This window comes from Perca flavescens, chromosome 14 (assembly GCF_004354835.1).
Source record: "Perca flavescens isolate YP-PL-M2 chromosome 14, PFLA_1.0, whole genome shotgun sequence".
In the NCBI taxonomy this organism is placed as follows: domain Eukaryota; kingdom Metazoa; phylum Chordata; class Actinopteri; order Perciformes; family Percidae; genus Perca; species Perca flavescens.
Genome location: NC_041344.1, coordinates 21,698,524 through 21,718,392, shown reverse-complemented (window position 1 = coordinate 21,718,392; position 19,869 = coordinate 21,698,524). Strand labels below are relative to the sequence as shown.

At 41.9% G+C, this 19,869-nt stretch overlaps 2 protein-coding genes across 5 annotated transcripts in view; both read left to right on the top strand.

Annotated features, from left to right (window-relative positions):
• Positions 1-13,201, top strand: part of hoxa3a (homeobox A3a) — a 29,724-nt gene extending 16,523 nt beyond the window's left edge. For 2 of the 4 annotated variants that reach the window (XM_028596690.1, XM_028596689.1), the window contains exons 2-4: positions 5,056-5,116; positions 8,894-9,470; positions 12,221-13,201. In XM_028596690.1, the coding sequence (XP_028452491.1) occupies positions 9,011-9,470; positions 12,221-13,017 (1,257 nt within the window). In that variant the 5' untranslated portion in view covers positions 5,056-5,116; positions 8,894-9,010 and the 3' untranslated portion in view covers positions 13,018-13,201. Of the gene's footprint in view, positions 1-2,676; positions 2,845-5,055; positions 5,117-6,562; positions 6,932-8,893; positions 9,471-12,220 lie in introns of those variants that run through there. The other 2 variants (XM_028596691.1, XM_028596692.1) reach the window with 2 other exon arrangements.
• Positions 13,202-15,176: 1,975 nt separating this feature from the next.
• LOC114568159 (homeobox protein Hox-A2a) lies at positions 15,177-19,402 on the top strand. Its single transcript, XM_028597580.1, has 2 exons — positions 15,177-17,784; positions 18,390-19,402. The coding sequence occupies exons 1-2, from the start codon at positions 17,421-17,423 to the stop codon at positions 19,112-19,114; spliced, it is 1,089 nt and encodes a 362-aa protein (XP_028453381.1). The 5' UTR covers positions 15,177-17,420; the 3' UTR covers positions 19,115-19,402.
• Positions 19,403-19,869: the final 467 nt, after the last annotated feature.

The window sequence follows — 19,869 nt, the reverse complement described above, 5'->3', positions numbered from 1 at the left end:
TGTGTGTGTGTGTGTGTGTGTCAATAATAGCATAATGAAGGTCTGCAATGCATTTAATAGTAAATTAGATAAAACTGACATTAACCAAAATTCCCACAGAAAAAGCCAGAGAGTGACAGACACAAACAGTATTCTATCCTTGTTGGTACAGTTTTTGTTGCATCTTTCACGACACTACTTTGTTTGCATAAAAAAAGAATCCTGCAAAAATGTTAAAGCTCTCTCTGCATATACTCTTTAGCCCTTTGGTCAACACTTGCTGCAGACATGGAAGCTGTGCAGAAGATGGCGTTGAAGCTGATTGGCACCGATTTTGCGCAGACTCCAAGAAGGCCAACTAGTTAAATTACAAGATTTCAAGTCATTTGATTCGCGAATAGAGGTCACTTCCAATGTACTGAAATTTTAATTCGCCTGTTCACGTGACTTGTTGAATAATGAATACCCCGGGGTCAGAAATAGATCTGAAAATCTGCCTTATTTTCATTTGAAGTGATCCTCTTCAGGGTGCGAGTCAGATCTCTTTTCCCCTGACAGAACTCTGTCTGCTGGACACAGACCGTCATGACTTGTGAGTAGATTTGGCTGTTTTTTTTTCCTCTTAAATTTAACTACAAAAACTGCTATAAAATATCCCGGAAGTGCAAGTTGGTTTCATGTTTCTTCTGGTGAATTTTTTTCCACAGCTATTTCTGCAGAGTTTTGAGTTTGCTATATCACAATCTGCATATTAAACTCAAATAATCTTATTTTTTAATTTGATTGCAAAACACTTGAATCGGCATAAAATATGTACATGTATTACATATATGTATGTATTTTGTGCTTAAACGTTAAATCATACTCAAACTATGTATCATATTGGACCTCTCAGTGAATATGATACAAGACAGCAGGTCCATTTTTCCATAACTTTTTAAATCTTCAAACCAAGACAAATTAGGATGATGAAATGTAAACTCCATTTAAATGTTTTACAAGACTAAACAATTTTGCAAATTTGTTTAATATAAATGTCAACATTAAGTGATAATATTACACTATACTCTGCTGTACCTATTTGTTTTACCTCTGCATGGACATGTTTAGTACCACTACAGTCTTGAGACGTTTACTATGTGTTAGCAATTGTACTAAATGTAATTAATTTATTCATTTCACTGTTGAATATGTACAAATGAGAGTAGGCCTACGTCCTATTTAAACAACAGTAACATTGCAAAGGGCTGATCTGTTGCTTGGAAGAGCCTTTCAATGAGAGTGAACACAATAGTAAATTTAGCCACAGGTTAAACATTAACATAAGTCCTTAGGGTATGTGCCAATGTGTATAATAATAATAAGTATTAATGTGAATGGGCTATTTTCCACTTACCTCCGAGATGTATCTGACAGCTATTGAACAAAAGTATGATCAGAGAACATTTTCAGTCATAAAAAAGAGCCAGGAAGTTCAACATGTAAAATGCTTTATTATAACCACCGTTACGCAAACACGTTACGTTGTCCTAGTCCGTCTACATCCATTAGAGATGTCTCGGCTCAAGGCGTTGCATTTCGCATTAGCCTTGATGTTGGCCGATGTAAACCTCGCAGAAAGAGTTATCTTCGTCTGAGTGTATCGGTAACCCAAGCCTGGCTGTTAAGAGCTCAAGAGTCAACAGTGTGGGGAGATATGGACCCATATGGCCAACATCCAGAGGTCTGCGCCTCTAACTCTTCTTCGCTGACAGTGATAAGGAGCCTTGATTTGTGTAAATAACTGAAACATTTGTTTTATGCGAAAACAGTTTACATTTAAAACATAATCAATCAACTACTACTTTTAAGCAAAGGGCAAGTCTGGAAAAAGTGAAACTAAAAGTAAAAAAGAAACAAGTAGGCTACTAGCTGAGGGCCTTTGGTTTCCATCTTCTCCTTGTTTTTGAACCCAAAATAACTTCCAACTCGACTCTCTATGCCTCTGCCCGGGTCAGGGAAAAGTTCGGTTGCCATTGCGAAAGGCAACGTGGGATTATCTTCCAGTGCACGGCCATGTCCAGCCATAAAATCCCAGTGACTGCTCCACATCTGTAATTGTAAAAACAAAGGGAGAACAAAATAACACCTTAAAGACACAAACATTGTTTAACAAAATATAGTCTTCTTTTCATAATCATGCTTCTAAATCCTGTGCGTAAAACTTATTATTTTAGCCCTGATCATTAATATTCCTCCTCTTTGTTCAGTTTTAGAAGTGTTGAAGGTGAATTAATAAGAGCTGGTCTGCTTCCGTTCCTGTCTTTAAAAGTTTACCGCTCAAGTTGTAGTTTGAGAAGACAAAGGCTGGTGTGGGTGTGGGATGCTGTCTATGTCCGCCCCGAATGATTAATAGTTGTGGTGGGATTTTTCCACGCCCGCTGCTCGGTGTTGACGGAAAACAAGCGCCAAACGGTGCCCAGAAGAGAGAAGCTCTTCCGGGCTAGGACTTTTGGCAATACCTGGAGTGGCAGCTAGATATCTACCATGACACATACCACGCTCTTCAGATAGAAATAGGTTTATATTATGGTGGTTCTGGCAATCCACAGCAGGATTAAGTATTAGTCGGCACTTTTGCCATTATACCCCCTCCCCCATTCCAAAGCTCAAAAACTCTTCCTTTGCACAAACCTATAATTTCCAACATCACTCAGCTGGTCATAGGAAACGCGTAAGCGCATTTAGGTCGAATGGGGGTCCATGTAGTGATCAGCGGGGTCAAGCAGCCACTCTTTGGTTTCCTCACCTCCACTTTCCGCTCACTGCTGACTGACACGCACCCCTCACGACCACCAGGACGCGCACACTCCTTATTTAGGACAGGTAAATGTGTGACATTTTATACCCATTTGGCCATCGGCATGCAGGCGTATGCTGACGTAGAACCAAATGCTGATTAAGTGGTACTACAACCAAACTGTGGGGTTGTGGACGGCGGGGGCGATATTGAGTAAAGCTCCCTATAGCCCTGGTTGTGTTGTAAGAAAAAAGGTGAAGACGTTTGCTGGAGTGATGAGTAATCATTAGGCCACTCTTAAATGGTATTTGTACGGAAAGCCCTCTCCATCTCACATAGTGCGAATTATCACGCTGCAGTGCAAACCATTCCGGTTTTTAGGCTGGCTCAGAGCTGTGGCTGTACTTGAAACCCGGCATAATACAGGCAGGATTAGCTCTTTTAGCCGCTAACAGGCACCAAATATATGGCACTTTAAAACTGTCTTTCCCTCTGAATGGGCGACACGTGGAAAAGCTGCTTCTCTGCGAGAGACTTGCTCCTCTGCCAGATACATTGCAGTGTCACATACCCCTCTTTTTTCTCCCTCCAAACTGATCCGTTTCTCCTCAGGGGCAATGACTGCCTCCATTAATGATTCACGGGCTCAAATAAAAGGGATTTAAATTGACGTTGCGTCACGTGAGCGGGGCGCATAATACTGCGCGATGTTATGGCACGGGGAAGAAAACCGGAGCCCCGGTCTGGCCATATGATGCTGATTATATGCGGGTTACCCCCACTTTCTGCGAGGGGAGTCCGGGTTTTGTAGTTTGTTTATCGAGGGGAGAAAAAGAAAAGAGAGGCAGACTGAAAGAGAGAGGATCCCGGGTTTGTGGATGTATTATACTGCTGTCACGGACGGATATGTTTTTCCACGCGGACAGAGTCTGAGCCCGAGCTTTGGGAGGATGGATTTTATTTTGAGGTATTTCCGCCGATTGTTCATTACTGTCGTGAGTTATTGCTGAGCGAATCAGAGGTCAGTAAAATAGGGGTCCAGGGTTTCTGCAGGGCGAGAAAATGGCATGTACCAAGAAGCTATCGATATCCACCTATCTGTTAATGTCTAATATATTCATCATAGCTTATCAAACGAAACATAAATATGCCTTCAGAATATACACACACATAATTTATAGGTAACGATTGAAGGATTTGTCTGAACCGTTAAGAAATGAGCATTGTTCCGTTGTTTACTTCCCAGGATATTAAAGCCATTATTGTTTCCGTGTAAAATTAGAATAGAGCAGCAAATAATAAAATATTTTTTGTTTTATTCATATGTTTAATAGCATAAGCAGGCATTGGGAAAAAAATAGGCCTGCACAATCGTTTGTAAATAAAGCGGCCATTTAAATATTGGCTTCCAAGAAAAAAACCAAACAGAGCGCGCGGCCGTTCCAAGATGCAACCGGTCCTATAAAACAAAACATCTCGTGTCTTAACGTGGTGTGTTTTTGCGTAAATGATGCATCAAGATGAGGTCCATAAAAAGTAGGGGAAAGCGGTGGGTTGTGTCGCTCCGCCAGGGAAACGAGCATATAATGGAAGACTGAGTGCCATCCAGGACCGCGCGGCTGCACTGAGGTCACGGCGCTCCTGCTTGATTTATGGGCGCAGGGACTTGGGGAAGATGGTGCGCGAGAGCTAATGACTATTCGATCCGTGTGTGGAGAAAGTGCTTACCGGCCAGCAGGGAAACAACAAACACGTTATTTGCATAGGCCCATTTTCATGTTATTAGTGATATTGCGCTGATAGGCAGCAATATTTGGTTGTGATGTTATTTTCTTCTGGGGAGAATTTTTGCATTCTGCCTTTTTATTTAGGCAATTTTGTTGTGGTCTTGTTTTTCCTACAGATGAATATACTTTGGATAATATTTTGTTGCAAAAAAAAACTAAAAGGAATCTAGATTTTAATGATTTAATAGCTATAAATATGTTCATTTAACACAAAGACTTGGAGCCTGCTGCTAAATCTAAAATTTGACCCAAATAACTATCTTGAAAATGCTTGCATCGAATTTTGCTAGATTGGGGTTAGCCTGTTTGCCAGTTCTTTTCTTTTCTTTTTTTCTTTAATTTTAAAATAAGGCAATAATAACAAGACTTATTATTCATAATTACATTTTCTAACTATAAAGGTAGGTAGCGCCTATTCTACAATAAAACCCACACTAATATATTTTCCTAAACAGATTAAAAGGTTGTATGATCTTCTGAAAAATTGAAAACGTTTATTCCTCATTGCAGAAATCCAGCCAAGTAAATCCAGGCCATCGCACGGTCTCCGACACACCTTGAACTGCCTTCGGTAAGTCCATATATCTTTATTGATTTGTGTTATGAATGCTTAATGGTGATATCCTTATTCAATTTCTAATAAGTACCACACACGCCCACCAAAGCACTCGCAGGGCTAGAGAAGCAGCCTTTGGCTTGTATATTTCCTTGTAGAAGCAATATGACCAGCCCGAGAGCAATAATTCCTTCTCTTCCACTTGTCTTTGTGGTGTAATTTGTCACTATAAAAGTGACGAGGGGAATCGCAGCTCTTGGAGCGGTGCCTTATTCCTTTCAAAAACTACTTTCAGTGAAAGCCATCTGCTTGTAGATGCTATAGTTTACTGCCCTGAAGTTTTAAACATGGATTTTCTTTCATCAACATTTTACTCTTTTTTTTTTTTTTTTTGTTAAGCCTTATTATGCACGGCATTATACGTCCACCACCTCACTGACATGTCACCCTTAGCTCAGGGCCAAATTAAAGAGAAAGACGAATCAGCATTTTAGCAAAACAAAAAGAAGTAAATAATTATCGATGTGACTACTCTGGTTTCGAAAAGAAAAAGCCGAGTTGGCTAAAAAGAAAATCCTCACGCGTGAATTTTTGTCCCACTCACCCTCCCACGCCGTCCGTGTGTTCTACCTTTTTAATAGTGTCATTGAATGTTGTCCCAGAGCCTGAAAGCAGCAGAATGCTGCACTTCTGGATGTGTTTACAGCCCGGGGAAGCTGAGATGTCATAAATCTATTTCCCCCCCCCCATTCTTTCTTTTGGCTGCAAAAGAACAACATTACCATGCAGAGGGATTCCCCCTGCTCCTCGCTGCATGTCCTCCGCTCTGCCTTTTGGTGATGAACCTTCTTCCCATGTTTCACACCCTGCTCCTGGTGGGGTTTTTCCCTTGATACACATCGAACGCAGCTTTGATGTTAAGTTGTTGTGCTTTCTGATCTTAAAATAATATTGTGTTGGATTCTCCGTACAAGAAGCCATGCAGGCAGTAGTATACCTGGTGCTGGAATGAAAACGAATGGCGCGTCCCTTGTTCCAAAAGATTAAGGGCTAGATGCAAAAATGTGGGTTAATGATTGAACCGCGGATAGAAGCCCTTTATGTGCCGTGGAAATTGAAATGCAGCATGGTCAGCGGCTGATTATTCCTTTGTATTCTCCCCTCTCTCCAACATCTCATCCACAGAGCTCATAATTCCACTGCATGAAGTGGAATAAATAATAACAAAAAAATGTTTAGGTATGGTCTTCCATGCTATTTGTAACAATGCATTTTTATTTTCTAGACACACTACCTCATTTGGTTGGGGGAGGAGGAGAGGCAGCCACTTGATTTGAACTGGCTTTCCAAGGCGCTACGTATTTGCATAATTTTTTTTTTGTCTATGGTGACGCTCTGGTTCGGGGCAGTTCACTGGTGTCTGCATGGTACTGGTGAAGGATCACATAGTCTGTCATAGCCTTGACTGAGTTTAATATTGCTATGAAGCACTGGCCATTGCTCTATAGCATGACGATACATTCAATCTTAAGGCCAGATAACTCTTATCTCGCTGACCCGACTGCTCACGCCTGCTTTCGTAATCTCGGTTTACCCATCCACGTCGAGTAGGAAAAAAAGACAAGGAAAAAAGGAAAAGGGGTTCTCTAGGCTCTTCCCTTTTTTGTTGTGGCTGCTAATGCCTGGTGCATGGCAGGGCGCACTCTGCTGCTGCTGCTTCACCCAGCCAGCCCTGCCTTTAAACTTTTCTCTGGATTATTGCTTTGATCGATTTCGTCGCTGAATGAGAGAATATCGCTTGGTGCTCTGCATTCGTCGTCAGAGGATAAGGTAAGCAGGCCAGAAATAGGCTCCGTCGGTTGTAAATGGCCGAGTTTGTGTGTCGCGCGGTGATTTATCACCGTATGACTTAGATCGCGGTTCAGGAAGAGTTCACACACATACAGTCAGGCAGCAAGATTTCTCTAACGCGGAGCAGAAGGCTGCACAGAAAGTCTGTCATTTGTCTCTGTTTCTCTGTCTTTTATGACTATCGCAATGGCTCGCCTGGCGATATAGCTACACCACAAAGCTTTCTGATATCTTTTCCAGGTCATCGTGAGTGCAGATACAGCGAAGACATCTTCTTTCACTCTGCGGTTTAGCTGCGTTGAGGACAAGCTCAATGCTCATTTTATACTGATTTGCTTTGCGCGGCTGCACAACCCAATAGTTGGTCGACATTTTCTATTAATTTGTTTGCGCTCAGTTTATGAAAATTAATTCTAATCTTATGTCTGCTCCGGAACTATAGCCTACACCTAAGTGATGTTAAACGTATGTCAGCAAGAAATATTTTTTATTGCAGCCTACAGAAGGCTATTAACATCGATATTGTTGGGATCACATGTACTATCAAGACACATAACTCCAGGGCCTTATAGTTTCAGCAGTTAAAATTTGAAGTTAGGGTTTCAATGCAATATTTTTGATTGAGTTTTATTTATTTTGTTTAGTCTCCAAATGATGTACTTCCTTGATCGGGTCAAATCTAGAGTGCAGACAAAATAACGGCATTATTTTACAAACAAATCTAAATGAATAGGGCGGGTTTAAATTGTACTTGTATTTAAAATGATTTACTTTTATTTAAAGGTATTGCAGCGTATTATTATTAGTATTCGCCTATTATTATTATTATTATTATTATTATTATTATTATTATTATGCATTGTACTTTGCTGTTTTTAATGGCAATGGTTAAAACACCGGGGCTCCACATTAAACATTCCATTATTTCATTAGTAATATCACATCATAAAAGACATCCCCAAGATGACCCAAGGATCTGTGTCTATTATGGTTTATAGTTTCCCCAATAATCTTTTAGAGGCTGATCCCCATGGTTACCTGCACGAATTATGGTGGTTTAGCAGCAGGCTCTAGCTGTGCCATGCCGGGTTTCTGTCCGCCTGAGTACCGGGCCGCTCATTCCGAGCGGGCCGTCCCGGCCCACTGACCCCCATATATCACCGCGACGGGCCGCCGCGCAGACAGCACCGACAGCAGCCATTTATATGGGCCTGCAAGGAAAGGTTCACACCGTGGTCATGGAGATGCACGGATGCCCGCCCGGTTTTTCAGGTTTCCTCGTGGCCCTCCCATTTATCTTGCAGCATGCAAAGAGAAAAAAAAGAAAGAGAAGAAAATACGATTGTTAATGCTTTGCGTCAGGTGTCCGGGGAGGCACGGCACATTGAGGTCTATCATGTTACTAAAGGAAGATTTTTTTACTCAAAGTGAAAAATAAATATGGGTTAAAAGTGTATGGGCCACATGGTATGAAACCTGCTACATTGCAAATTAGATATACTGTTGACAGCCCTGTTGGTAGAATAACAATATAACAGAAATATTATTTTCCTGTGTGGTAAACCGCTAATAAGATTTCCTTACAGCACCCTTTTACCTCCAGCATTTTCTCTAAAAGGTGTTCCTTTACTTTATATTCAGTCGCATTGTTAATAAGCTCAGAGTTTTAAAATGCCATGCAGTTTCTTGTTAGGGCCTAAAATTGATTTGGCAATCTGAAATGCTTTTGAAACGGTTTTTGTTTTGATGTGGTTTGGCACAGATGGTAATACAAGGTTAGTGCGTGCCTTTGTGCCCTGTGTAAGCCATAAGGTAAACGGTAATAGTCTACAGAACTGTTGGCCCTATCTTGCTTCCATAGTCTCCACTGTCAGGCCTGTATTGAAAAGTAAGATGGATCGCCACCATTTCTTCTCCTCACAGTGCTTCTTGTAACCCTAGGTTCACCCGAGGAGGCCATTGGCGGAGAGGCGTCACGTGACCACGGGGTGCCAATGTTATTCTACAAGGGTGTCAAGACCCTGTCAGTTTCTGAAATAAATATTGGGAAACGGCGAGATGCAAAAGGCAACCTACTACGACAGCTCCGCAATTTACAGTGGCTACCCATATCAAAGCGCAAATGGCTTCAGTTATGATGCCAATCAGGTCCAATATCCCCGGGCCTCTCATGTGGAAAGTGAGTACCATCGACCTGCCTGCTCCCTGCAGTCTCCTGACGGCTCCGTGGCTCTGCAAAAGCCGGGGGAGATGGCGGAGAGCTGCGACAGGACCACAGCCATTCAAGCGGCGCAGTCCAAGGTTCATCCCGAAAGCAATCAACCGCAGGTGCCAGTGTCAGCCCCACCCCCTCCCTCACAATCCCCCGGTGCTATCAGCCAAAACACAAGCAACGGGTCCAACCAGCCCAGTGCCAAGAACGGCTCGCCGACCTCTACTGCACGCAAACAGATCTTCCCCTGGATGAAGGAATCCCGTCAGAACACCAAGCAGAAACCCACCAGTAGCTCCAGTTCAGGTACTTTGAACCCAAACACTACTGACACGCACATAACGTGATAGCCTCTGACCAGAGAGTTACATAAGTTTTGTTGAGGGTGGGTGGGCAGGTAAGGGGATAGCAGGGAGGGAGGCAAACCGCAACAGGACAATCCCCTTGTGAGGGTTAAAATGTGCAGTTTTTGTCTGTGCCAGTGTCAGAGAGGTGTTAATTTTACTCTATAATGTTCAAGTCAGTGGTTTGTGGTATTGCATTATGTGTATATTTTTTTCTCTCTGGGGAGACATTACATTACATTATTCAGGAACTGCCGAAAAATGGCCACAGCGTTTAATCAACACCTCCGTTATACAGTCAGAGTATATGTACAAGTGTTACTTTTATCCACTTTATAACTTTGTCTTCTTGGAAAGTTTCCAACTTTACATATTGGGAATTCTCCAAAATGATACCCCACACACGCAGGCTCCATATACTATAAATAAAATATAAGATTATAGAGTGCAAACGAAATATGTGCCTCAACATTGGAAGTAGATTGCACCAGTTGTTGTCCCTGTGCCCTGCAGCTGACCTGTCCCTACTGTAAACACGCATCACCACTGATCACATAATGTTCCTGGAGGGACAACAAACAAACACGCACAACAGTTGTTTCAGTTTGTCCTGCTGTTTTGATTAGAGGGGAACTTGGTGAGTCAGAGTGGGGGGTTTGTGTTTGGGGCTGTTTATTTATAAAGAGCCAACCTAAAAATTCAGCAATGCTCATCTTCCCATGACCTTCTTATTTTGTGAATTCTGTGGGTAATATTTCGTTTAACGTAGGTCCTACATATAGTATTCCACAGTAAGAAATTAAGTTGTGCGGCTTAATTTTAAATGATGTTAAGGCATGTTTTAGGCACATATGCAAGCAAGTTCCTGCTGTTTGGATGACAGGAAAACTTGATGGATCAGGTTGGGGAGTTTGGGGTCTTTCTTTACATATACTCAACTTAAAAATTGAGAGATGCTCATCTTCCAATTACCATATTTGTTGTAAATTAAATAGGTAAGTGTCCTATAAAGTTCAAAATGCAAAGAAAGGTCGCGCCTTTAATTTAATTTAATTATAATTTAATTATAAAAATCTTCTGTTTAGGGAATGTTTTCCATTAGTTGTTAACAACATGTTGACATTAAAACATGTATGGAACCCCTTTTTACTTATGTAAGCAGGCCAGAGCCTGCTTTAATTGCAGGAAAACTTGGTGGGTCAGAGTGGGGAATTTATATTTGGAGTGTTTGCATTAGAGGCTGATCTTCCTATGACCTTTCTATTTTGTAAATTAAGTGGGTAAATTCCCAGTTAACGTATAAGTAGTCTCTACGGTAAGAGCTAAAATGCAAAGCAGTGTGGCGCCATTCATTAATATTTATGTTGGGAAGGTGTGTCCATTAGTTTTTAAAGACTGATAGAAGTGCTAGCATTTCAAATTATTTTACGCAGACTTAACGCACATGCGCAAATGCAAGCCAGATCCTGTTGGTTATGATGAGAAGAAAACTCGGTGGGTCAGGGTGGGAGTTTGGGTTTGGTCTTATGCAAATAAAAAAAAACAATCATGCTATGTATGTATGTATATATATATATATATATATATATATATATATATATATATATATATATATATATATATATATATATATATATATATATATAGGTAAATGTCTAATTAGGTTATATGTACCCTTCTGCATTAAGAGTTTAAAATGCAAAGCATGTGTGTTGCCCTTCATTGTGATTTATGTTTGGGAAGGGGTTTTCATTAGTTTTAACAACACGTTTAGGTGCTAACATTTATGAAAAGCCCTTTTACGCAAGTTTTACGCACGTACGCCAGACAGATAACAATAACCCTCACTTAACACACGCTTCCCAGATCAGTCTTTTAGCCTATAAATCAAGTTAACTAGCCTTTTCAAAATGAAATCATAAGTAAGCACACTAATTAGTGATTGCCCTACATACATGGGTATTCCTCGTGTTAACTTATCTTTCATCTATCTTATAACCTAATTAGTCAGGTTATGTCATGTTGCATTCCTTTTACTCCGAATTTGGGCGACAGGTAGTGAAATGTATTAAGTGTTGGCCGCCTGCCATAGCGGCGAGTAGACCAACACCTTGCCATTCTACAGCCAAGCTCCAGCTTCTTAGTAGAGGAGGCTTATCAGTGAGGGCAGGGCCAGCTGCGTTATACACCCTGTGGAATACATAATGCTTGTGTTTGTATTACGCGTGTGTTACGCGAAATCTGAGGTTACCTGGTTCCATTTCAGATATTGACCTACTAATATTGACCTATTATTCTTCAGTTAGGCCTACATTAGTGTAGCATGCACACAGACACTGTGCCCAGACACAGTGCATAGACTGATTGTTAATTGTCTTATGGAGCCCTCGTGATAACCCTTGTGCTTTGCAGTAGGCAGCGGATTTATGTGTGTGTTTGCAGCACATAAAGAGAGAGGAGAAAGAAACAGTCGATAATTGAACCCCCATTAAAGTAGTGGAGCAGGGCATATTTATCTAGTAAACCCCCTCCTGATGGTTGAAAGTTCTGTTATCAGCTGTGTGCGTGTTGTCAGATGGTTTTGCTTTCCCTCTCCTGTATCTGCCTCTCTCTCTCTCTCTCTCTCTCTCTCTCTCTCTCTCTCTCTCTCTCTCTCTCTCTCTCTCTGTAATGGATTACTGATTGACATCCTCCTCCCTTCCTCCCTGACAGTGGAGAGTTGCCCCGGAGACAAGAGTCCTCCGGGGTCAGCAGCATCGAAGAGGGCCCGGACAGCTTACACCAGCGCCCAGTTAGTGGAGCTGGAGAAGGAGTTCCACTTTAACCGGTACCTCTGCAGACCCCGGAGGGTAGAGATGGCCAACCTGCTCAACCTCACCGAGAGACAGATCAAAATCTGGTTCCAGAACCGCAGGATGAAATACAAGAAGGATCAGAAAGGTGTCGGAATGATGCCTTCCCCTGGCGGACAGTCCCCTCGGAGTCCCGTGGGCCCGGCCTCCGGCGGCGGTGGTGGTGGTGGTGGAGGATACCTCAACTCTATGCATTCTCTTGTAAACAGTGTACCTTACGAATCCCAGTCGCCGACGTCTTACAATAAACCTCATCAAAATGCATACAGTATGGCTACGTCATATCCCCCTCCTTTGAACAGCTCTCTCAACAACTGCCCGCCCTCCCAGAAGAGATATGCCGGGACCGACTCGGCCACGCCCGAATATGACGCGCATCCTCTCCAAGGCAATGGCAACTACGGGACTCACATGCAGGGCAGCCCTGTTTATGTCGGCGGAGGTTACATCGACTCAATGCCCAATTCTGGGACCTCCGTTTTCGGTCTGACCCATCTCCCGCACCCTCCGTCCGCAAATATGGACTATAATGGAGCAATCACAATGGGCCACAGTCAGCAACACGGAGTGTGTGATCCGACACCGACGTACACAGACCTAACGTCGCACTACTCTCAGGGAAGAATCCAGGAAGCGCCCAAACTGACGCATCTGTAGCGGTGGCGCTGCCCGGATCACTCCGCCCATTGTCTTATCCACCTCCAGACTCCAGACACATTACTGCTTTGTTTCTTCGCCTCCTCACGGCTCCCACCTCTCTCTTCTTTTGTTTATGTTTTCTATAGTTTAACGTGTGAAGTAGCGTAGGATAAATAATCACGACTTGCTTGAATTTTTCTCTATTTGCTCGTGTCATTGTCTCACAAAGACCTTTATATGGGCTGTAGGACGTCTAGAGTGGGAGGGAGGGGGGCACAGTATAGGCCTATTTAATCTTTTTTTTTTTTATATTGTTTAAAAATCGAAACTCAAACAGGGTATTATGAACATATGTTATTCATTTTTAATGTGAAATTGTCCGTCTTTTTTATTTATCCGCAGTTGAAGAATTATGTTTTGCATTTTGTTGCACTTGTGAAAGGATCCTTCTAGAGCCACGAGTTGGGATTATGAGGAATATACATTTTCAGAAACAAGGGTCACTAGCTTACACGCAACCTCCCTTGCTTGTGTTGTTCTATTGGACTTTCTAATGTTATTTATTTTGTTCGGTGTTAAGATAAAAGAGTCCTTTAGTATTATTTGACACCTCTGCAATCTTTGTGTGGGTAGAAAATTAGCGTCTCGGCTCCTTTCCAGCCCATACATGCCGTCTGCAGAAGCTCCTCAGCAGCAGCAGCAGCAGCACAACATGTTGCTATTATGTTTCCATTTTTTCTTCTCCGAGGTGGTGTTTTTATTTTCTCAGCGAATGTAAAATCAATCAGTCATGCAATACGGCTGGAAAGAAGGACACACATTAGCGGTTTCTTTGTTGAAGAAAAAAGAAACCGACATTAATTTTCTTTTTCGATGTCATACATTCCACGCTGCTCCAGTTTCAAGAAGTAAATAAAATAATTGAAATATAATTCAAGCAAATATTGCAGTTTTAATTTAGACACATCAGAAGCATTTCACATGATCACAAAATTAAACACAATACAGTTTTTTTAAATAAAAATGTCAAAATATATTTCTAGTTTTGCAATTCTTACATATCAGTATTCGTATATATTTCATGACGGTAACGAATTGTAGTAGAGGTACTAGCAAAAAGAATAAAAAAAATTGACAATTGGCAATAGTTAGGCAAAATAATGAACCATGGATGATCATTGCTAAATCTATATATTGGTATAATATTTATGCATACAAAATCATTTAAAATCAGTGGCTATATTTCATATTCAATAACAGAAAGGGAAATGGCTGCAGAAACATTCAAATATTAAATCAAAGCTACTTGTTTTTTTTCTCTCCTCTTCTTGATTCGACGTGAAAGAAACACTCGGGTGGCCTTCGTCCCTCCTCTCATCGGCGTGGGCACATCCATAATAATAAAAATGTCACCGGGCCCTTCTGAAGATTCTGCAAGAAGACAACGAGCTAAATGAGAAATCGTTTGAAAAATAATTTCCTGATATGTTCAGTCAGTCAAATGCGGTCAGAGAGGATACAGGCAGAAGTAGAACCGTAACGGGGCTTATTTGTCTCATTATATTACATATTTGCAGATGCAAGAGTAAAGCCAGTTCAACACGAAAAACCTCGGTTGTGTGGATGGTTACAGCAAAGCAAATTATCAGTGGAAAGCTAAAAAACGGCAGTGAATTCCTTTGTGTATTTTGTTAAAAATGAAGGGCCTGCATTAGAAATGATATTTATATTTGAATTATTAATTGTTTGCAGTAAGTACTAGCATTGCTAGAAAAGTAGAGGACATGCACACATGGATCTAAAATGCCTATATTGTTTTGTCTTTTTTCAGGAAAATTGTTCATATTTTCTTTACCGTGCTCAAAGACTTTTTTTTTTACTTTTCTCATCAAATTACCAAAACCTTTTTGTACCATGTTTACACTTTGTGATTATGTTATGCCTTTCTGCAACTGCAGTATTATTTGTTCTCAAAAGAAATCATTTTCAGCCCAATGTGATTGATATGATAGGGCATGAACATTTCTACCCCTGACATATGGTTAGCAGGGAAACCTAGAACAATTGAACCATGGTGTGTCACAAAAAAAAAAAAAAAAAAAAAAAAAGCTGATGCACTGTGTATTTCTGCATCCAACACAGACACACACACACACACACACACACACACACAGATACACTCGCACACATGCACACGCATACACAGCAAGACACTGATTTGACCCATATGCGCCATACACAGGTAGCACATACAAAACGTTTGAACTGAAACAGAAGATTTGTATCTTTCATTGCATTTCCATCCGTGGGAAAGTGGTCCTAAATCAATCCTGCTGTAAAGACAAGAGTGTAGAACAGGCTGGGGTCCTCTAAATGCCGCCACCCACTCCTTTCCTTGCACACAAAGCCTGTGCGTAATTCCAAAAAAAAAAGCCATCCATCTCTTCTCCTAGCAACTCTGTCCTTCACCACACGGTCTGGTCTGCTCATAAACCTGCATGTCTACCAAAACGACAAAAATACATGTATTTTTGTAAATCCATTCACAATTCAAAGATAAAACTCAGGTGGAGAAGCTGCCTCACCTTACTCACCATTGGCGCATTACAGTCTCCTCAAAAAGGAAATGGTCGCATCTTGTGTAGATCTATTCTTATTTATCTTTTAAAATATCCCTCCAGCGACAGCCCGGCTACAACTGCGAGGAGAAACTGGTTCTAATCTGAGTGGCCAGTGTTTCTCGCCGCTTCCTGGCTGCATTTGATCCGGGGGAGAGTAAGAAGCCTTAAATGTGTTGTGAGGGCACCGAGCTGTCAGACCTTTTGGCGAGTAAGATTGATCGCGCACAGGCTTCCAGGACTCTTTGTTTGGTATATAAGCAACAAACTGAGAGAGGTCTACCACTTCTCTTCTTCCTCTCTCTTACTCACCAAGCCATACTATTTTTTGGAATGAAAATATTACATGTACTGCTTGACGAAAAACATCCCAAATGTGGCTTTCACAGAACATGCTGGAAGGGCCATAAACCCAAACACTGCAGGGAAGCGCCATTCAATAACAATTCTATTTACATAATAACTCTGCAAATGGATTCATTCTAAATGGTCGATTGGAAACGTGATGGTTTTTCCTTTATTGCAGTTTCAGGTAGAAATGATGCCGGCAATACAGTGAGATGGCTTTCTCAGCATTGTAGCTACTGCCCTCCAAGTAAACCCTGGTTTAGCCTTGAGGTTGTCCACTGTTAACACAAACATGAAACCATTCTAAATAGTAAGATCATATTTAAAATAAGGTACCAATTATAGCAGCTTTTGGTTATCGAAAAATTTGACTATTACTAATCTCAAAAGAAAGGGTTTTTGTGTGTTTAACCTAGTGTTTGTAGGTTTGTGCACGCACATGGGCGCGGATGACCTCGTTATAAAATTGAGCTTTTGTGGAATAAACGAAAATCCCACGTGCGTATATAGCATATCTATAGAGGCCATATAAATAGCCTATAAAAAAAAACATGTTTGTGAGTGCACATGCGTGTGTGTCTTTTTACACGTTTCTGGACCGGATCTGTAAATGTTAAACAGCTGTTATGGGATGAAATGGTGTGAACGTGCCATATTTGTCAGTATTAACTTAATGGATGGGCATTTTATTGTAACACATGTTAATGGATGCACTGCATATTTCATTATTATGAGTCTTTGAAGAATCACATGTACTCACGAGTCCACACTCACTAAGCAGGCTGTGTTGTTATGGTTTGTTTCTGTCGAGAAGTCTCAATATCAGTTTTTGGGGTATGTTTTTTTCACCTCTGAAGCCTGGCTCTTGCCTATATAAAAAGCTACTGGGATGAAATGTGTGTGTGTGTATGTGTGTGTGCGTGTCTGTGTGTGTGTGTACGTGTGGTGGGGGCGTTCTCGACTGACATCCTCAAACAATACGAGAAAGGAGTGCACGAATCCGCGCACCCTATGCTGGGCTCCTTCCCTGTAATAGTGAGCGTCAGCCATTCTTAAAAAACACATTTTGTAGCTTAGTGGACTGGACTGGAAGGGCGAGAGGAGGATAAACTGAGCGGACAAATATGTAAATAAAAACAGTCGTCCCCCAGCTGAGCGAGGCGTTCTTCATCAGAGTTTTTGGATCAATCAGGCAGACAGTGGCTCCTTTTGATTAAACCCCAAATTGTCATTGGGCAGAGGTAATCATGTGACAGGCAATTCGGTCCAATTTCAACCTTGTCTCCATGAATTCAATAGTTTAATAGTAGCTCGGTCCCCATACGGCCGTAATCAGTGATATAGAAAAAACCCACCAGGAGCTTTTTTAATGATTTTTTCTTTCTCGTCCTCACTGAGCCGCAACATTTATAAAAATACGCGTGCAAAACTTTCCTCGGCTCTCAGGGAGCGGAGATGAATTACGAATTCGAGCGAGAGAGCGGTTTTATCAATAGTCAGCCGTCGCTTGCTGAGTGCCTGACATCTTTCCCCCCTGTCGCTGATTCATTTCAAAGTTCATCAATCAAGAGCTCGACGCTTTCACGCCCGACACTGATTCCTCCTCCCTTTGAGCAGACCATTCCCAGCCTGAATCCGGGCAGCCATCCGCGGCACGGCCGGCCCAGACACAGCCCCGACGGATGCAGCTCGCTGCCCACCGCCTCCTTACCCCCGGAGTACCCCTGGATGCGGGAGAAGAAAGCCTCCAAAAGGAACCACCTGCCGACCTCCACCGCTACCACCATCTCCAATGGACCTGTGTGCTTTTCTCCAAAAGGTGGGTGATTTCAAAACACGGGCACTTTACTGCAAAAGAGTTTACTTTATGTTGCTAAACTGTAGCTCAGTGCGCAGGGCCTTTCCTAAAAAAAAAAGAAAACAAATAGGCTAGACACGCTTTATTCTGATAGGTTTATGGATATTCTGTGATAGTGTTTGAAGCAAGAAAAAAAGTTTGGGTAAAGTTTGGTGATGTAAGATGATTTATTCCCCTAGCCGTAGCAGAGTTTTGATGTGTGACAGTAATGAAGAGTGATGGAGTGCCGTTGCCGAGGAGGGCAGCTGGAGCATTCATTAGTACCCCACACCAGCCTGGACCTCACTGCTTTTAGTGCACTGTGTTTGCTTCACGCTCATGATGGACGTTATTTTATGTGTAAAACAATCTGATGAGTATCTTTATGCTGTAATGATTTTTGGATAAAAGGTGTACAGGCTACAAGCCTGGGTCAGTAGCTCCAGCGGCCATTTTGCTGCAGCATGTTGTGAGCCACTCTATAGTGTTTTGTGATAGCCATAATGTGAGATTCACGGCCAGCGGGGTTATGTAACTGTTGATTCTTGCGTTTTTAATCCCATGCTACCGTGATGTTTATTTTCCAGGCTCGCCTGAGATTGTTGAGAGTGCTGGGGGAGGAGGGGGCTCCCGTCGGCTAAGGACAGCGTACACCAACACACAGCTGCTGGAGCTGGAGAAGGAGTTCCACTTCAACAAGTATCTGTGCCGGCCAAGGAGAGTCGAAATAGCGGCCCTTCTGGACCTGACCGAGAGGCAGGTCAAAGTCTGGTTCCAAAACCGGCGCATGAAGCACAAGCGACAGAACCAGACCAAGGAGAACCACAACGGGGAGGGGAAAGGGCCGGGCGCCGAGGACTGCATCCACAGCGACGAGGAGGACGAGGGCCCCCTGTACGAGCGGAGCGGGGCCCTGCTGGAGAGAGATACTTGCTCCTTTCAGAACAACTCTCTTAGCTCCACACAGCAGCTCCACAATGGCGAGTCCATGAGCTTTGCTGCTGCGCCGCTGAACAGCAATGACAAAAATCTGAAACATTTTCCCAACCCGTCACCCACTGTTCCGGGCTGCATGTCAACAATGGGCCCAGGCTCGGCATCTGGCCCGGACAATAGCGACAGTCCCCCGGCCCTGGATGTTTCTATACACGATTTTCAAGCTTTCTCTTCGGATTCCTGCCTACAGCTCTCCGATGCAGCCTCGCCGAGCTTGTCAGAGTCTCTGGACAGCCCCGTGGACATTTCTACGGACAGTTTCTATTTTTTCTCGGAGTCTCTAACCACAATCGACCTGCAGCATCTGAACTATTAACTGAAATCAATCACAATAGCTTTTTTTCGGGACAATAAAGATCAGGCTACTATGGTATTAACTCTGATGTTATTTGTATATTCGGCCCATTTATTCTGTTGATATTTTACTTGACGATTAATACAAGGTAAGGATGAAATGAAATCACTGAACTAGCTCTACTTAAACGTGGCTTGTAATTACCATAAGAAATTGATCTCTTGGAATGGAAATTATGAGTGTATGTGAATAATTATACAATATTAGGCCTATGGAACCTGGTCATTTTATTTTTGTATAGCTTCCAATGTCTTGGATATTTTTGTTAGAATACAATTAACTTGCTACAATCCTTTTTTTCTGGTGTTTTGAGTCGTTTCTTGCATGTTGCTTGACACTGCATATTTTTGCTTGAATTATTCATAGTGAGAATATGCTAAATAAACGAAGTAGAGCGAAAAAAAGATAGAGACGTTATGCAAATTTCACAACAGGTTGGCAATGAATACAAATAGCCTAGCCCGCGTCGAGTTGTGAAGGCACACACATGATTCAAATGTACTTTAATTGTATAATTTATTTTAAATTTAATGCGGATTGTTTTAAATAGTTTAACTGAAACACATGTTTGCCTTTTTATCAAATGAATGCAATGGCAGTTAATTATGTTATTTCAAACTTTGATCTAACTTTTTAAAATGTAGTAAAATTACTTTTAAATATCTGCTAATTAGCAGTTTATTAACTAATTCTTCCTGTAAAATAGTAGCATTTGT